The sequence below is a fragment of the Anomaloglossus baeobatrachus genome, chromosome 10, assembly GCF_048569485.1.
Source record: "Anomaloglossus baeobatrachus isolate aAnoBae1 chromosome 10, aAnoBae1.hap1, whole genome shotgun sequence".
Lineage (NCBI taxonomy): Eukaryota > Metazoa > Chordata > Amphibia > Anura > Aromobatidae > Anomaloglossus > Anomaloglossus baeobatrachus.
The window spans coordinates 187,106,289-187,125,004 of record NC_134362.1 but is presented as its reverse complement, the minus strand read 5'-3'; the positions used below and the strand labels follow the sequence as shown (position 1 = coordinate 187,125,004).

Sequence of the window (18,716 nt, the reverse complement as noted above, 5' to 3'; positions counted from 1 at the left end):
AGGTGGTATCCCCCTTTCATCTCAATCAGGATATCTCCTTACCCTCTTTTTGTCCTCATCCGGTTCACCAATGTGAAAAGGATTTGCACTTGTTAGATCTGGTGAGAGCACTCAGATTCTACATTTCTCGTACGGCGCCCCTGCGCTGCTCGGACGCACTCTTTGTCCTTGTCGCTGGCCAGCGTAAAGGGTCACAGGCTTCCAAATCAACCCTGGCTCGGTGGATCAAGGAACCAATTCTCGAAGCTTACCGTTCTGCTGGGCTTCCAGTTCCCTCAGGGCTGAAGGCCCATTCTACCAGAGCCGTGGGCGCGTCCTGGGCTTTGAGGCACCAGGCTACGGCTCAGCAGGTGTCAGGCGGCTACCTGGTCGAGCCTGCACACTTTCTCGAAACACTATCAGGTGCATACCTATGCTTCGGCAGATGCCAGCCTAGGTAGGCGAGTCCTTCAGGCGGCGGTTGCCCACCTGTAGGAAGGGGCCGTTTTACGGCTCTATTATGAGGTATTATTTACCCACCCAGGGACTGCTTTTGGACGTCCCAATTGTCTGGGTCTCCCAATGGAGCGACAAAGAAGAAGGGAATTTTGTTTACTTACCGTAAATTCCTTTTCTTCTAGCTCCAATTGGGAGACCCAGCACCCGCCCCTGTTTTTTTGTGTACACATGTTGTTCATGTTGAATGGTTTCAATTCTCCTATATTCCTTCGGATTGAATTTACTTTAAACCAGTTTATAATTTTTTTTTTTTTTTTCCTCCTTCTTGCTTTTGCACCAAAACTGAGGAGCCCGTGGGAGCACGGGGGGTGTATAGGCAGAAGGGGAGGGGCTTAACACTTTTAAGTGTAATACTTTGTGCGGCCTCCGGAGGCATAGCCTATACACCCAATTGTCTGGGTCTCCCAATTGGAGCTAGAAGAAAAGGAATTTACGGTAAGTAAACAAAATTCCCTTCTTTTTCCTATAAATTAATAGTACAGGTGAAAGTAAGAAACTTTGTAATATATGTTATCAGAGACGTCTGCTTCTTTCTCCTCCAGGATCCTTCATTCTCAATTCATAGGTAAAATGTGTCTTCAGTGAATACAGATTTCCCATTACTCAGGAGATGACAGTTGGTGCTTATAAGATTCTATGGAGGAGCAAGAGGAAGACACTGACATTCTGTGATAGCTCTCCATAGAACATTACAAGCAACGACTGTCATCTATCTAACGTTCTATGGGCAATGGTAACAGAATGTCAGTGTCGTCTTCTAGCTCTTCCATAGACTCTTAGGAGATGACAGTTGATGCTTATAAGAGTCTATGGAGGAGGGAGGAGCTAGAGACGCTGACATTCTGTCACAGTTCTCCATAGAACATTAGATAGGAGATGACAGTTGATGCTTATAAGAGTCTATGGAGGAGGGAGGAGATAGAGGAAGACACTGACATTCTGTCACAGTTCTCTGTAGAACATTACAAGCATCAACTGTCATCTCCTATCTAACGTTCTATGCAGAACTCTAACAGAATGTCAGTATCTTCCTCTAGCTACTCCTCCATAGAGTCTTATAAGCATCAACTGTCATCTCCTAAAAGTCTATGGAGGAGCTACAGGAAGACACTGACATTGTCACAGTTCTCCATAGAACATTACAAGCACCAACTGTCATCTATCTAATGTTCTATGGGGAACTGTAACTGAATGTCAAGGTCTTCCTCTAGCTCCTCCATAGACTCTTAGAAGATGACAGTTCGTCCTTAGTCTATGGAGGAGGGAGGAGCTAATGGAAGACACTGACATTCTGTCACAGTACTCCATTGAACATTAGGCTATGTGCGCACGTTGCGTACAAGCCCTGCAGAAATTTCTGCAGCGATCTGAAGAGCACATGTGCGCTTTAGATCGCTGCAGAAATGTCCGTAGTGAGCGCCGATTCCATGCGCTCTGCCTGCAGCTCCTGCCATAGACAGAGCAGGAGCTGCCGGCAAAGCGCAGGAAAGAAGTGACATGTCACTTCTTTTTGCGCAGCGCTTCGGCAGTAGCCGAAGCGCTGCGCTCTTAAACGCCACGTGCGCACGGCCCCTGCACAGTCTCCATAGACTGTGCAGGGGACGCAGGACGCATGCAGTTACGCTGCGCTACAAAGCGCAGCGTAACTGCATGTTTTTACGCGACGTGCGCACATAGCCTTACAAGCACCAACTGTCATCTATCTAATGTTCTATGGGGAATGGTAACAGAATGTCAGTGTCTTCTTCTAGCTCCTCCTCCATAGACTCTTATAAGCAGCAATTGTCATCTCCTAAAAGTCTATGGAGATGCTAGAGGAAGACACTGACATTCTGTCACAGTTCTCCGTAGACCATTAGATAGGAGATGACAGTTGATGCTTATAAGAGTCTATGGAGGAGGAAGGAGCTAGAGGAAGACACTGCCAATCTGTCACAGTTCTCCATTGAACATTACAAGCACCAACTGTCATCTATCTAATGTTCTATGGGGAATGGTAACAGAATGTCTGTCTTCTTCTAGCTCCTCCTCAATAGACTCTTATAAGCATCAACTGTCATCTCCTAAAAGTCTATGGAGATGCTAGAGGAAGACACTGCCATTCTGTCACAGTTCTCCATAGAACATTACAAGGACCGCCATCTCCTATCTAACGTTCTATGGGGAACTGTAACAGAATGTCAGTGTCTTCCTCCAGCTCCTCCATAGACTCTTAGGAGATGACAGTTGGTCCTTATAAGAGTCTATGGAGGAGCTGTAGGAAGACACTGACATTCTGTTACAGCTCTCCATAGAATATTAGATAGGAGATGACAGTTGGTGCTTGTAATGTTCTATGGAGAACTGTAACACAATGTCAGTGTTTTCCTCTAGCTCCTCCCACTTCCATAGACTCTTATAAGCACCAACTGTCATCTCCTATCTCACTAATGGAAACATCCGTCTTTTGATTTTACCCATGAATTTAGAGTGAAATATCAGTCCTAGCGGAGAAAGAAGCAGATTTCTTTGATGAGATTATTACAAATTTGCTTAAATTCACCTGTATTATGGATTTATGTAATAAAAATGACGGTTACTGTAGAGTTATAACACTGTTTATTTTCCATTTCAGATTTCCCTCTCCATATTGGATAAGATGCTTTCATGTAAGTCACTTGGGTTTTAATCGCACCTGAAATATACACTCAATACTGTAGTTCGGGGCTGCATTCACAATTCCACAGGCTTCAGAGCTGAAATCCAGAAACTTTTCACAATCACTGTTGGCCTAACGATTGCTCTTGAATTGCCGGGATCTTTACAGTCATCCAATATGCATCATGGGAGCTCAGCTAATTGTTTCTGTCAACCAGCTTGCTGACTGTTTCCAGCAGAATTGCAAATTCATGACTGTTTCCATCAGAAACCAGCAGAATTGCGAATGCAGCTCTGCACTGTAATAAGTGGGATCTAAAGATGGGCGGCCCCTTTTACGTTTTCCCATAGCTATACAGTAATGAAGGATGCATTCGTTCTTTCTTCAGCGCTCTATTGGGAGACCCAGACGATTGGGGTATAGCTACTGCCCTCCGGAGGCCACACAAAGCACTACACTAAAAAGTGCAAGGCCCCTCCCCTTCTGGCTATACCCCCCCGTGGTATCACGGGTTCTCCAGTTTTCAAGCTTTGTGCGAAGGAGGTCAGACATCCATGCATAGCTCCACAGATTTTAGTCAGCAGTAGCTGCTGACTATTTCGGATGGAAGAAAAGAGGGCCCATATAGGGCCCCCAGCATGCTCCCTTCTCACCCGTTGATGGTGTTGTAAGGTTGAGGTACCTATTGCTGGTACGGCGGCTGGAGCCCACATGCTGTTTTCCTTCCACATCCCCCTGAGGGGCTCTGAGGAAGTGGGATCCTGCCGGCCTCAAAGCTCTGACGCCGGGCTCCATCCACAGACCCATTTGAACCTGCTGGATACGGAGCTGGAGTACCGTTCAGGGACATGGCCCTGCACCTTACAGGTACTCTGTGTCCCCGTACACACAGGCACAGCACACTCCAGACTTGCTGGGTGTGCTAGTGCGCCGGGGACAGTAATGGGTTACAGTCACTGCAGCTTTGCTGAGTGACTTTGTGTTTTGGGAACTACCGCGCCGGACGCTCCGGGAGCGGCGGCGCGGCTGGGACTTGTAGTTCGCCGGGGACTGGGCGCCGACCGCGCTTTTACGGCGGCGGCGCTTATAAATCCAGTCCCCGGCTTCTGCGGCCTAGTGCCGCTTCGTTCCCGCCCCCTCCCTGTCACTCAGGGAAGGGGACAGACGCTGAGCAATCAGCAGCGCCGAGGGCTGGAGCCTTTTTACATGCTCCAGCCCTCTCACTGCACACTGTCGGACGCCGGATTCCCGCTCTGCCTTGGGGGCACGCCCACGGCCCGCCCCTCCTCACACGAGCTGGGGAAGAAGCCGGCAGCCATTACTGCAGTCCGAGCTCGGACTTTCGGCAACCAGGCAGGACGGTGGCGATCATACACCCGCTTATAGGCGGGCGGTAAGCGGCACACATAGTGCTGACCCCAATATATACTGCAGTGTGTACATGTGTTGTTTTTAACTGCATAGGTCGCTATATGCCCGCTTGGGGAGCGACACATCAGCAGCAGGAAAGCAGGTGTGCTAAGGCACAGGCTTTCTAGGCTGCTTGTATTGCACGACTGAGGTGTTCATTTGTGTTTATGCTTATATGCTATACATTGCACTGTACAGTCGCTAGTCTTAGCTATATTCTCCTGGAATGGCTAGACTACAGCAGCAGAAAACCAAGGGTGCTGGGGCACAGGTTTTTTTCTATGCTGCTTGTATTGCATGGGCTGCAGTGTGCATTTGTACTTGTGCTTGTATGCTATACATTGCACTGTATGGTCACTCTTCTGGGCCATATTCCCCTAGATGACTAGTCTACAGCAGCAGAAGAGCTGGGGTGCCAGGGCACAGGCTTCTATGCTGCTTGGATTGCATGTGCTGCAGTGTTCATTTGTACTTGTGCTTGTATGCTATACATTGCACTGTAGGGTCACTCTTCTGGGCTATATTCCCCTAGATGACTAGTCTACAGCAGCAGAAGAGCAGAGGTGCCAGGGCACAGGCTTCTATGCTGCTTGTATTGCTTGTGCTGCAGTGGTCTTTTGTACTTTATGCCTGTATGCTATACATTGCACTGTACGGTCACCAATCTTGGCTATATACTTCTAGATGGCTAGTCGGCAGCGGCAAAAAAGCAACACAGATTTTCAGTGCTGTTTTTACTACATGGGATGCTGTTCATGACACCGTCCCATTGTGTGCATGCTCCCCTGTAGCACGTCGTCTGCCGGGGTCTCTAGCACTTCGTCTGCCGGGGTCTCTACTAGTTGGGGCCAAAGAAACCACCTGTCAACCCTGTCCATGGACAGGGACGGAGTAGTCATAATATAGAGACTTGCAGTCCAGACAGGCCATGGGCAATCTACTTGACCAAAAGGCAGCTCTTCAGGGCTTTGATACTGACATCGCTCTCAATCCGGATACACCGGATGGTAACGCCATACGGAATGTCCTATACCGTCCATCAATGGAAGGTTGGATCTTTCTCCCTCAGCTCCCCCAGTGGAGATAGGAGACGAACAGGAGAAGTCCCTTTTCAGTATCTCTCACAGATATTGAGTATTTTTCTGGCCACGCTGACTTCAGAGAAGCAGTCCAGGAACACCACGCTTACCAGATAAGCGTCTTCTCCAAACGTTTTTAGGATACACGTTATCCCTTTTCCCCTGACGTGGTCAGCGCTGGACCCAGGGTCCAAAGGTGGATTCTCCAATCTCCAGGCTTGCATCTAGAGCCATAGTTGCACTGGAGATGGGGCTTCACTTAAAGATGCCATTCACAGACAGATGGACTTTGGTTGAAATCTGTCTAGGAAGCTATCGGCGTGTCGGTTGCTCCGGCATCCACAGCCGTATAGGCAACCTAACCTTTTCAGCTGTTCTTGCGCAGCTGGCCTTGAGCACAGGGACATCTGTACCGCAGAGGCGTCCGTAATCCCGCAATGTCTGCACTGCGACTTACCCTGTTAATACTGTCCTAAAAGTACAGTCGAGGTTTCGGTCCTTCTCAAGCTCCGGCAGGTCCCAATTGTCCTCGTGCAAAAGGGCTACAAAACCTCAGACGGGCTCAGATTCCGGCCGGGCTCAATCACGCCCAAGGAAGGCAGTCGGAGGAACCGCTACCAAGGCGGTCTCCTCAGGACTCTCAGCTCTCTCTCTCTCTCTCCGCATCCGCGGTTGATGGCAGACTCCCCCGCCTTTGGCGACATTTAGCTGCCACAGGTCACAGACCGGTGGGTGACGGACATTGTGCTCACGTGCACAGGACAGTGTTCTGTTCTCGTCCTCCGACTCCATTCTTCAGAACGGCCCCACCCCCCACCGAGCAGATGCCCTGCTGCAGGCGGTGGACGCTCTAAGAGCAGAAGGAGTGGTGATCCCTGTCCCCCCTCAGGAACGAGGGCGAGGGTTTGTACTCCAATCTCTTTGTGGCTCCAAAAAAGGACGGTTTCTTCCGTCCTGTTCTGGTCCTGAAACTGCTCAACGAGCATGCGAACGCCAGGCGGTTCCGGATGGGATCCCTCCGATCCGTCATTGCCTCAATGTCTCGAGGAGACCTCCTTGCCTCAACAGACATCAAAGATGCCTATCTCCACGTGCCAATTGCTACGGAGCACCAACGTTTTCTACGTTTTGTGATAGGAGACGAACATCTTCAGTTCGTAGCTCTGCCATTCAGTCTGGCGACAGCCCCACGGGTGTTCACCAAGGTCATGGCAGCAGTGGTAGCAGTCTTGCACTCTCAGGGACACCCGGTGATCCCGTACTTGGACGATCTACTCGTCAAAGCACCCTCCCTCGAGGCATGCCAACGCAGCCTGAATGTTACGCTGGAGACTCTCCAGACTTTCGGGTGGATCATCAATTTGGCAAGGTCAAATCTGTCTCCGACTCAATCACTAACGTATCTCGGCATGGAGTTTCATACTCTATCAGCAAGAGTGAAGCTTCCGCTGAACAAGCAGCGTTCACTGCAGACAGAGGTGCAGTCTCTCCTTCAAGGCCAGTCGCACCCCTTAAGGCGCCTCATGCACTTCCTAAGGAAGATGGTGGCAGCCATCGAGGCAGTTCTCTTTGCGCAGTTTCATCTGCGCCAACGGCAATGGGACATTCTCCGCCAATGGGACGGGCAGTCAACCTCCCTGGACAGGGAAGTCTCCCTTTCCCTGACGGCCGAGGACTCTCTGCAATAGTGGCTTATTCCCACCTCATTGTCATAGCCCCCATCCTGGGCAGTGGTCACGACAGATACGAGTCTGTCAGGGTGGGGAGCAGTTTGTCTCCGCCACATGGCTCAGGGGACGTGGACTCAGCAGGAGTCCACCCTTCAGATCAATGTTCTGGAAATCAGGGCAGGGTATCTTGCCCTACTAGCTTTCCAGCAGTGGCTAGAAAGTGAGCAGATCCGAATCCAGTCGGACATCTCCACAGCGGTGGCATACATCAACCACCAAGAAGGGACGCGCAGTCAGCAAGCCTTCCAGGAAGTCCGGCGAATCCTCATGTGGGTGGAGGACACAGCATCCACCATATCCGCAGTTCACATCCCGGGCGTAGAAAACTGGGAAGCAGACTTCCTCAGTCGCCAGGGTATGGACGCGGGGGAATGGTCCCTTCACCCGGACGTGTTTCAGGAAATCTGTTGCCGCTGGGGGGTGCCGGACGTCGACCTAATGGCGTCTCGGCACACCAACAAGGTCCCGGCATTTATGGCACGATCGCGCGATCACAGAGCTCTGGCGGCAGACGCCTTAGTGCAAGATTGGTCGCAGTTCCGGCTCACATATGTGTTTCCACCTCTGGCACTCTTGCCCAGAGTACTGCGCAAAAATCAGATCCGATTGCAGCCGCGTCATACTCGTCGCACCAGACTGGCCGAGGAGATCGTGGTACCCGGATCTGTGGCATCTCACGGTCGGCCGACCGTGGTCACTACCAGACCGACCAGACTTACTGTCCCAAGGGCCGTTTTTCTCCATCGGAATTCTGCGGCCCTGAACCTGACTGTGTGGCCTTTGTGTCCTGGATCCTAGCGTCTTCAGGATTACCCCAAGGGGTCGTTGCCACCATGAGACAGGCTAGGAAGATTTTCTTAATCTGGTGCTCTACTCAGGGAGTGTCTCCCTGGCCATTTGCATTGCCTACTTTTCTTTCCTTCCTACAATAGGAGTTAGAAAAGGGCTTGTCGCTCGACTCCTTCAAAGGGCAAGTCTCAGCACTATCCGTGTTTTTTCAGAAGCGTCTAGCACGTCTTTCTAAGGTGCGCACGTTCCCGCAGGGGGTTTGTCATATCGTACCCCCGTACAAGCGGCCGTTAGATCCATGGGATCTGAACAGGGTTCTAGTTGCTCTCCAGAAGCCGCCTTTCGAGCCTCTGAAGGAAGTTTCCTTTTCTCGCCTGTCACAGAAGGTGGCGTTTCTCGTTGCGATCACATCGCTTCGGCGAGTGTCTGAGCTGGCAGCTCTGTCATCCAAGGCTCCCTTCCTGGTGTTTCACCAGGACAAGGTAGTGCTGCGCCCCATTCCGGAGTTTCTCCCTAAGGTCGTATCCTCGTTTCATCTTAATCAGGATATCTCCTTACCGTCCTTTTGCACTCATCCGGTTCACCCCTGTGAGAATGATTTACGTTTGCTAGATCTGGTGAGAGCACTCAGAATCTACATTTCCCGCACGGCGCCCATACGCCGTTCCGATGCCCTTGTCGCTGGTACGCGCAAGAGGTTGCAGGCTTCTAAAGCCACCCTGGCTCGATGGATCAAAGAACCAATTCTGGAAGCCTACCGTTCTGCTGGGCTTCCGGTTCCTTCAGGGCTGAAAGCCCACTCAACCAGAGCTGTGGGTGCGTCCTGGGCTTTGCGACACCAGGCTTCGGCTCAACAGGTGTGCCAGGCAGCTACCTGGTCGAGTCTGCACACTTTCACCAAACATTATCAGGTGCATACCTATGCTTCGGCGGATGCCAGCCTAGGTAGAAGAGTCCTGCAGGCGGCAGTGACATCCCCGTAGGGGAGGGCTGTTTTGCAGCTCTAACATGAGGTTTCTCTTTACCCACCCAGGGACAGCTTTTGGACGTCCCAATCGTCTGGGTCTCCCAATAGAGCGCTGAAGAAGAAGGGAATTTTGTTACTTACCGTAAATTCCTTTTCTTTTTCGCTCCTAATTGGGAGACCCAGACAGTGGGTGTATAGCTACTGCCTCTGGAGGCCGCACAAAGAACTACACTTAAAAGTGTAAGGCCCCTCCCCTTCTGGCTATACACCCTCCCGTAGGAGTACGGATTCCTCAGTTTTAGCTTTGTGCGCAGGAGGTCAGACACGCACGCATAGCTCCATTGTTTTTAGTCAGCAGCAGCTGCTGACTATGTCGGATGGAAGAAAAGAGGGCCCATACAGGGCTCCCAGCATGCTCCCTTCTCACCCCACTGTATGTCGGAGGTGTTTGTAAGGTTGAGGTACCCATTGCGGGTACGGCGGCAGGAGCCCACATGCTGATTCCTTCCCCATCCCTTTTTACAGGGCTCTGGGTGAAGTGGGATTTACTGGTCTCCAGGCACTGAGACCGTGCTCCATCTACAGCCCCTGGAGAAGATGCTGGATGGAGCGGAGTACATCAGGGACATGGCCCTGCTTCCTCAAGGTACTCTGTGTCCCCGTGCATTTGGCGCTCACACCGCAGCATGCTGGGTGTTGTAGTGCGCCGGGGGACATCAGCGCTACGGCGCTTGTGCCATGGCCTCATTCAGCTTCGCTGAAGCAGGCACACTTCTGGGAATCGGTCGCGCCGGCCGCTGGGACTGCGGCGCGGCTGGCACTTGTGGTGCGCCGGGGACTTCAGCGCGGCCCGCGCTTTTACGGCGGCCGCGCTGATAACTCGAGTCCCCGGCTTTTGCGGCCTGCTTCCGTTCGTTCCCGCCCCCAGACCTGCCAGTCAGGAGAGGGGCGGGACGCTGGCCACTTCTGGAAATCGGTCACGCCGGCCGCTGGGACTGCGGCGCGGCTGGCACTTGTGGTGCGCCGGGGACTTCAGCGCGGCCCGCGCTTTTACGGCGGCCGCGCTGATAACTCGAGTCCCCGGCTTTTGCGGCCTGCTTCCGTTCGTTCCCGCCCCCAGACCTGCCAGTCAGGAGAGGGGCGGGACGCTGGCCAGTGCATCAGCGCCGAGGGCTGGAGTCGTTTTTACATACTCCAGCCCTCACAATCGGCACAGAGGGGACACTGTTTCCCGCACTTTTGTTTGGGAACTCCCACGGACCGCCCCTCTCCACAGACGCCGGCAGCCATTCCTGCTGACACGCTGAGCTGCAGAGGGGAGCCGGGGAGACCCAGACAAGGAATTCTGCGCCTCTTACCCGCTATTCAGCGGGCGGTAAGCAGCCCTCAGGGCTCACCCCCTCTTGTGCCAGTAGTATTCTTAGTATTTTGTTTCTACAAATACTTGGTATTACATAGCGCTGGTCGCCCTTTGGCTATAGACTCTCTCACATTGCAGAGAGCCAGCAGCATGTCGTCCGTAAAACGCAAGGGTGCCAAGGCACAGACATTATATGCTTCCTGCACCGCATGTGGGACTTTTCTACCAGCAGGCTCCACGGACCCCCATTGTGTGCAGTGCTCGGCCCCTGCGGCGCTTGCACAGTCGGGACCTCTGCTGGACGTGACCCAGGGTGTACCACCTGTGAATGCTGTCCAGGTGACAGGAACTGAGTTTGCAGCTTTTGCTGACAGAATGTCTCTCACTATGTCACAAATTCTTGACACATTGCGAGCTAGGCCTGTACTTCAGGCCACGGACACTGTGCAATCATTGCCCCCTGGTCCCCCTCAGCTCCAAGCTCCGGGACGGGCATATACACCTCAGGGTGAAGACTCTGACTCGGACGATGGCCCCGGGCAGCCTAAGCGGGCTCGCTATGACGGGCCTTCACATTCATCTCAATGGTCAGGATCCCAGCGAGATGAATCTATGGGTGATGAGGCGGACGTAACTGATCAGGATTCTGATCCTGGGACCGCTCTCAATCTAGATACACCAGATGGTGACGCCATAGTTAATGATCTTATATTTAACATCAATAAGATGTTAAATATTTCCCCACCAGCTCCTCTTGTAGAGGAGTCAGCTTCGCAGCACGAGAGAATCCATTTCAGATACCCTAAGCGTACATTAAGCACTTTTCTGGCCCACGCTGACTTTAGAGACGCAATCCAGAAACCCCACGCTTATCCTGAAAGGCGTTTTCCTAAACGGCTTAAAGATACACGCTACCCTTTTCCCCCTGAGGTGGTCAAGGGTTGGACCCAGTGTCCAAAAGTGGATCCTCCAATTTCCAGGCTTGCAGCTAGATCCTTGGTTGCAGTTGAAGATGGAGCGGCACTTAAAGATGCCACTGACAGGCAGATGGAGCTCTGGCTGAAATCCATCTATGAAGCGATTGGAGCGTCATTAGCGCCTTCTTTTGCGGCCGTATGGGCACTCCAAGCTATCTCAGCCGGGCTTGCGCGAGTTGACTCAGTCACACGTGCATTTGCCCCGCAGGTAGCACCATTGACCTCGCAAATGGCGGCATTCGCGTCGTACGCGATTAATGCTGTTCTTGACGCTACAAGCCGCACGGCAGTGGCGTCAGCCAATTCCGTTGTTTTGCGTAGGGCCCTGTGGTTGAGACATTGGAAAGCAGATTCTCATTCCAAGAAGTGCTTAACCAATTTGCCTTTTTCTCGTGACCGATTGTTTGGAGAGCGTTTGGATGAAATCATCAAACACTCCAAGGGTAAGGACTCATCCTTACCGCAACACAGACAAAACAAACCCCAACAGAGGAAGGGTCAGTCTGGTTATCGGTCCTTTCGAGGACCGGGCAGGTCCCAATTCGCCTCGTCAAAAAAGACTCAAAAAGACCAGAGACGCTCAGATTCTTGGAGGTCTCAGTCACGCCCAAAAAGGACAGCCGGAGGAACCGTTGCCAAGACGGCGTCCTCCTGACTTGCGGTCTCCGATTCCCACACCCGCGGTCGGTGGGAGGCTTTCCCACTTTGGCGACATTTGGCTGTCACGCGTCAAAGACCGTTGGGTGAGGGATATTCTGTCTCACGGGTACAGGATAGAGTTCAGTTCTCGTCCGCCAACTCGTTTCTTCAGAACTTCTCCACCACCAGACCGAGCCGATGCTCTGTTGCAGGCGGTGGCCGCTCTAAAGGTGGAAGGAGTGGTGACCTCCGTCCCTCTTCAGGAACAAGGTCACGGTTTTTACTCCAATCTGTTTGTGGTCCCAAAAAAGGACGGATCGTATCGACCCGTCCTGGATCTAAAGTTGCTCAACAGACACGTAAAAGTCAGGAGGTTCCGGATGGAATCCCTACGCTCCGTCATAGCCTCAATGTCTCAAGGAGATTTTCTAGCATCAATAGATATCAAAGATGCGTATCTCCACGTGCCGATTGCACCAGAGCATCAGCGTTTCCTACGCTTCGTCATACACGACGAACACCTACAGTTCGTAGCGTTACCTTTCGGTCTGGCAACAGCCCCCCGGGTCTTCACCAAAGTCATGGCAGCAGTAGTAGCTGTTCTGCACTCGCAGGGTCACTCGGTCATCCCGTATCTAGACGACCTGCTTATAAAGGCACCCTCTCAAGAGGCATGCCAACACAGTCTGAAGGTGGCACTAGACACTCTCCAGAGTTTCGGGTGGATTATCAACTTTCCAAAGTCTCATCTAACCCCGACCCAATCTCTGACTTATCTTGGCATGGAGTTTCATACTCTCTCAGCGATAGTGAGGCTTCCACTGGACAAGCAGTGCTCGCTACGGACTGGAGTGCAATCTCTCCTTCAGAGCCAGTCGCACTCACTGAGGCGCCTCATGCATTTCCTAGGAAAGATGGTAGCGGCAATGGAGGCAGTCCCGTTCGCGCAGTTTCATCTGCGCCCTCTACAATGGGACATTCTACGCCAATGGGATGGGAAATCGACGTCCCTCGACAGGACTGTCTCCCTCTCTCAAACTGCCAAGGACTCTCTGCGTTGGTGGCTTCTCCCCACCTCATTGTCACAGGGAAAGTCGTTCCTTCCCCCGTCCTGGGCAGTGGTCACGACGGATGCGAGCCTATCAGGGTGGGGAGCGGTGTTTCTCCACCACAGGGCTCAGGGGACGTGGACTCAGGAAGAGTCCACCCTGCAGATCAATGTTCTGGAAATCAGAGCAATCTATCTTGCCCTGCGAGCCTTCCAACAATGGCTGGAAGGCAAGCAGATTCGGATTCAGTCGGACAATTCCACGGCGGTGGCGTACATCAACCACCAAGGGGGAACACGCAGTCGCCAAGCTTTTCAAGAAGTCCAGCGGATTTTGACGTGGGTGGAAAGCAGAGCGTCCACCATATCCGCAGTTCACATCCCAGGCGTGGAAAACTGGGAAGCAGACTTTCTCAGTCGCCAGGGCATGGACGCAGGAGAATGGTCCCTTCACCCGGACGTGTTTCAACAGATCTGTTGCCGCTGGGGGACGCCGGACGTCGATCTGATGGCGTCACGGCACAACAACAAGGTCCCAGTTTTCATGGCACGGTCTCACGATCACCGAGCGCTGGCGGCAGACGCCTTGGTTCAGGATTGGTCGCAATTCCGACTCCCCTATGTGTTCCCACCTCTAGCATTGTTACCCAGAGTTCTCCGGAAAATCAAGTCCGACTGCCATCGAGCCATACTCGTCGCTCCAGATTGGCCAAGAAGGTCGTGGTACCCGGATCTGTGGCATCTCACGGTAGGCCAACCGTGGACACTACCAAACCGTCCAGATTTGCTGTCTCAAGGGCCGTTTTTCCATCTGAATTCTGCGGCCCTGAACCTGACTGTGTGGCCATTGAGTCCTGGATCCTAGCGGCCTCAGGTTTATCTCATGAAGTTGTTGCCACAATGAGACAGGCTAGAAAACCATCCTCAGCTAAGATCTATCACAGGACGTGGAAGATATTCTTAGCGTGGTGCTTGGCTCAAGGGTTTTCTCCCTGGCCATTTGCATTGCCAATTTTTCTTTCCTTCCTGCAGTCTGGGTTGGAAAAAGGTTTGTCGCTTAGCTCGCTTAAGGGTCAAGTCTCCGCGCTATCCGTATTCTTTCAGAAGCGCTTGGCACGGCTTTCTAAAGTACGCACGTTTCTCCAAGGAGTTTGTCATATCGTTCCTCCTTACAGACGGCCATTGGAACCCTGGGATCTGAACAAGGTTCTCATTGCTCTCCAGAAGCCGCCTTTCGAGCCTTTGAAAGAGGTTCCCCTTTCTCGGCTTTCACAAAAGGTAGTTTTTCTTGTGGCGGTCACGTCTCTTCGAAGAGTGTCCGAGCTAGCGGCGTTATCTTGCAAATCTCCCTTCCTGGTGTTTCACCAAGACAAGGTAGTACTGCGTCCAATTCCAGAGTTTTCTCCCAAGGTGGTTTCTTCCTTTCATCTCAATCAGGATATCACTTTGCCATCTTTGTGTCCGCATCCAGTTCACCAATTTGAAAAGGGTTTACATCTGTTGGACCTGGTGAGAGCACTCAGGATTTACATTTCTCGCACGGCGTCTCTACGCCGTTCTGATGCGCTCTTTGTCCTAGTCGCTGGTCAGCATAAGGGATCGCAAGCTTCCAAATCCACCCTGGCGCGGTGGATCAAGGAACCAATTCTTCACACATACCGTTCTGCTGGGCTTCCGATTCCATCTGGACTGAAGGCCCATTCTACCAGAGCCGTGGGTGCGTCCTGGGCATTGCGGCATCAGGCTACGGCTCAGCAAGTGTGCCAGGCGGCTACCTGGTCGAGTCTGCACACGTTTACCAAACACTATCAAGTGCATACCTACGCTTCGGCAGATGCCAGCCTAGGTAGACAGGTCCTTCAGGCGGCGGTGGCTCACCTGTAGGAAGAGGCTGTCTGACAGCCCGTTCATGTGGTATCTTTTTACCCACCCAGGGACTGCTTTTGGACGTCCCACTGTCTGGGTCTCCCAATTAGGAGCGAAAAAGAAGGGAATTTTGTTTACTTACCGTAAATTCCTTTTCTTCTAGCTCCAATTGGGAGACCCAGCACCCGCCCTATTTGTTCTTAGGGTTTCGTTTTTCGGGTGCACATGTTGTTCATGTTGTTTCTTAAGTTCTCCGATCTTGTTATCGGATTGAATTTGTTTTTGAAACTGTTATTGGCTTTCCTCCTCCTTGCTTTGGTACTAAAACTGAGGAATCCGTACTCCTACGGGAGGGTGTATAGCCAGAAGGGGAGGGGCCTTACACTTTTAAGTGTAGTTCTTTGTGCGGCCTCCAGAGGCAGTAGCTATACACCCACTGTCTGGGTCTCCCAATTGGAGCTAGAAGAAAAGGAATTTACGGTAAGTAAACAAAATTCCCTTCTTCTTCTAGCTCTTATTGGGAGACCCAGCACCCGCCCTGTTGTCCTTCGGGATTTTTTTGTTGTTTGCGGGTACACATGTTGTTCATGTTGAACGGTTTTTCAGTTCTCCGACGTTATTCGGAGTTAATTTGTTTAAACCAGTTATTGGCTTCCTCCTTCTTGCTTTGGCACTAAAACTGGAGAACCCGTGATACCACGGGGGGGTATAGCCAGAAGGGGAGGGGCCTTGCACTTTTTAGTGTAGTGCTTTGTGTGGCCTCCGGAGGGCAGTGCTATACACCCAATCGTCTGGGTCTCCCAATAAGAGCTAGAAGGAATTTACGGTAAGTAACAAAATTCCCTTCTTTCCAGGTTTTCTTGATGTGATCCCTGAAGTCCACAACGATCAGACGTACAAGCCCGGAGCGGAGCAGTTCTGGTATGTGAAGGCTGTTGTATTTCTCTGTATCTGTTATTTTTATTTTAATGCTTTGTGCACTTTTTTAGAGGCCCAATTTTCCTGGGAGAAATAAAAGTCTGATAGTGCTACACCTGTCTGTAGTAGCACCCTGTGTACGAGAAATGAACCCCATGTGATTGGTACACTCTTGACACAAAACAATCCCTTCTCTGTTTATCTTCACTGGGTCGTTTTCTGGTAAAACTTATTCTTGAGACTTAATGAATCTGTTGTCTGTTCTTTCACAGGTTAATTGCCTACAATGCTCCTAGATACAGGGCGCGTGTGATTCCCGAATTACTGGAGGATTTCTTTACCCATACCCTGAGCCAGACCCTCGTCTTCAAACCAAAGCTGAAAGGTAAAGTGCAGGTATTGCTGATGGGGGATGGTGGTAAGAGAGTGACACAAATATCCCAGAATATATATATATATATATATATATATATATATATATATATATATATATATATATATATGTATATGTATATGTATATGTATATGTATATGTATGTATATATATATATATATATATATATATATGTATGTATTACACACAAACACACACAGGATATAAAAGACAGATGGGATACATTACAAAGTATCTTCATTGCAATTTTACCCATTTATCTAGATGAGACATCCTCTAAGTGAGCATTTGTGACCATGCAGCTCAGTGCAATCACTGACCACAGGGTCTGGGGACCCCAGTTCTTTCTTCTTGTCGGGGGGTCCCAATATTAGGGATAAGGGATAAATGAAAGCCCCCTGCTGTGAGGGATGGACAGTGACGACAACCCATTTGATTTTGTTTTGTGGTTGTCACTCCTAACCAAAATTCAGGTGTTGAAGTGAAGAGCTCAGTACAGGAATAGCGCCCCCTATGTACTGTATTGTTGATAGTGCCCCCTATGTACTGTATTGTGGATAGTGCCCCCTATGTACTGTATTGAGGATAGTGTCCGCTATGTACTGTATTGAGGATAGTGCCCGCTATGTACTGTATTGAGGATAGTGCCCGCTATGTACTGTATTGAGGATAGTGCCCGCTATGTACTGTATTGAGGATAGTGCCCGCTATGTACTGTATTGAGGATAGTGCCCCCTATGTACTGTATTGTGGATAGTGCCCCCTATGTACTGTATTGAGGATAGTGCCCCCTATGTACTGTATTGAGGATAGTGCCCCCTATGTACTGTATTGTGGATAGTGCCCCCCTATGTACTGTATTGTTGATAGTGCCCCCTATGTACTGTATTGTGGATAGTGCCCCCCTATGTACTGTATTGTGGATAGTGCCCCCTATGTACTGTATTGTGGATAGTGCCCCCTATGTACTGTATTGAGGATAGTGCCCCCTATGTACTGTATTGAGGATAGTGCCCCCTATGTACTGTATTGAGGATAGTGCCCCCTATGTACTGTATTGAGGATAGTGCCCGCTATGTACTGTATTGAGGATAGTGCCCGCTATGTACTGTATTGAGGATAGTGCCCGCTATGTACTGTATTGAGGATAGTGCCCGCTATGTACTGTATTGAGGATAGTGCCCACTATGTACTGTATTGAGGATAGTGCCCCCTATGTACTGTATTGTGGATAGTGCCCCCTATGTACTGTATTGTGGATAGTGCCCCCTATGTACTGTATTGTGGATAGTGCCCCCTATGTACTGTATTGAGGATAGTGCCCCCTATGTACTGTATTGAGGATAGTGCCCCCTATGTACTGTATTGAGGATAGTGCCCCCTATGTACTGTATTGAGGATAGTGCCCGCTATGTACTGTATTGAGGATAGTGCCCGCTATGTACTGTATTGAGGATAGTGCCCGCTATGTACTGTATTGAGGATAGTGCCCCGCTATGTACTGTATTGAGGATAGTGCCCACTATGTACTGTATTGAGGATAGTGCCCCCCTATGTACTGTATTGTGGATAGTGCCCCCTATGTACTGTATTGAGGATAGTGCCCCGCTATGTACTGTATTGAGGATAGTGCCCGCTATGTACTGTATTGAGGATAGTGCCCGCTATGTACTGTATTGAGGATAGTGCCCGCTATGTACTGTATTGAGGATAGTGCCCGCTATGTACTGTATTGAGGATAGTGCCCCTTATGTACTGTATTGAGGATAGTGCCTGCTATGTACTGTATTGATAGTGCCTCCTATGTACTGTATTGAGGATAATGCCCCCTATGTACTGTATAGTTGATAGTGCCCCCTATGTACTGTATTGTTGATAGTGCCCCCTATGTACTGTATTGTTGATAGTGCCCCCTATGTACTGTATTGTTGATAGTGCCCCCTATGTACTGTATTGAGGATAGTGCCCCCTATGTACTGTATTGATAGTGCCCCCTATGTACTGTATTGTTGATAGTGCCCCCTATGTACTGTATTGTGGATAGTGCCCCCTATGTACTGTATTGTGGATAGTGCCCCCTATGTACTGTATTGAGGATAGTGCCCCCTATGTACTGTATTGTGGATAGTGCCCCCTATGTACTGTATTGTGGATAGTGCCCCCTATGTACTGTATTGTTGATAGTGCCCCCTATGTACTGTATTGAGGATAGTGCCCGCTATGTACTGTATTGATAGTGCCCGCTATGTACTGTATTGAGGATAGTGCCCGCTATGTACTGTATTGAGGATAGTGCCCCCTATGTACTGTATTGTTGATAGTGCCCCCTATGTACTGTATTGTGGATAGTGCCCCCTATGTACTGTATTGAGGATAGTGCCTGCTATGTACTGTATTGAGGAT

General features: G+C 50.7%; 1 protein-coding gene across 1 annotated transcript in view; it reads left to right on the top strand.

The window, feature by feature from the left end:
• Nucleotides 1-18,716, top strand: part of FANCA (FA complementation group A) — an 80,578-nt gene that overhangs the window by 9,954 nt on the left and 51,908 nt on the right. Inside the window, exons 3-5 of the mRNA XM_075325974.1 lie at nucleotides 3,113-3,146; nucleotides 15,856-15,922; nucleotides 16,192-16,304. Of these exons, the coding sequence (XP_075182089.1) occupies nucleotides 3,113-3,146; nucleotides 15,856-15,922; nucleotides 16,192-16,304 (214 nt within the window). The remainder of the gene's footprint in view (nucleotides 1-3,112; nucleotides 3,147-15,855; nucleotides 15,923-16,191; nucleotides 16,305-18,716) is intronic.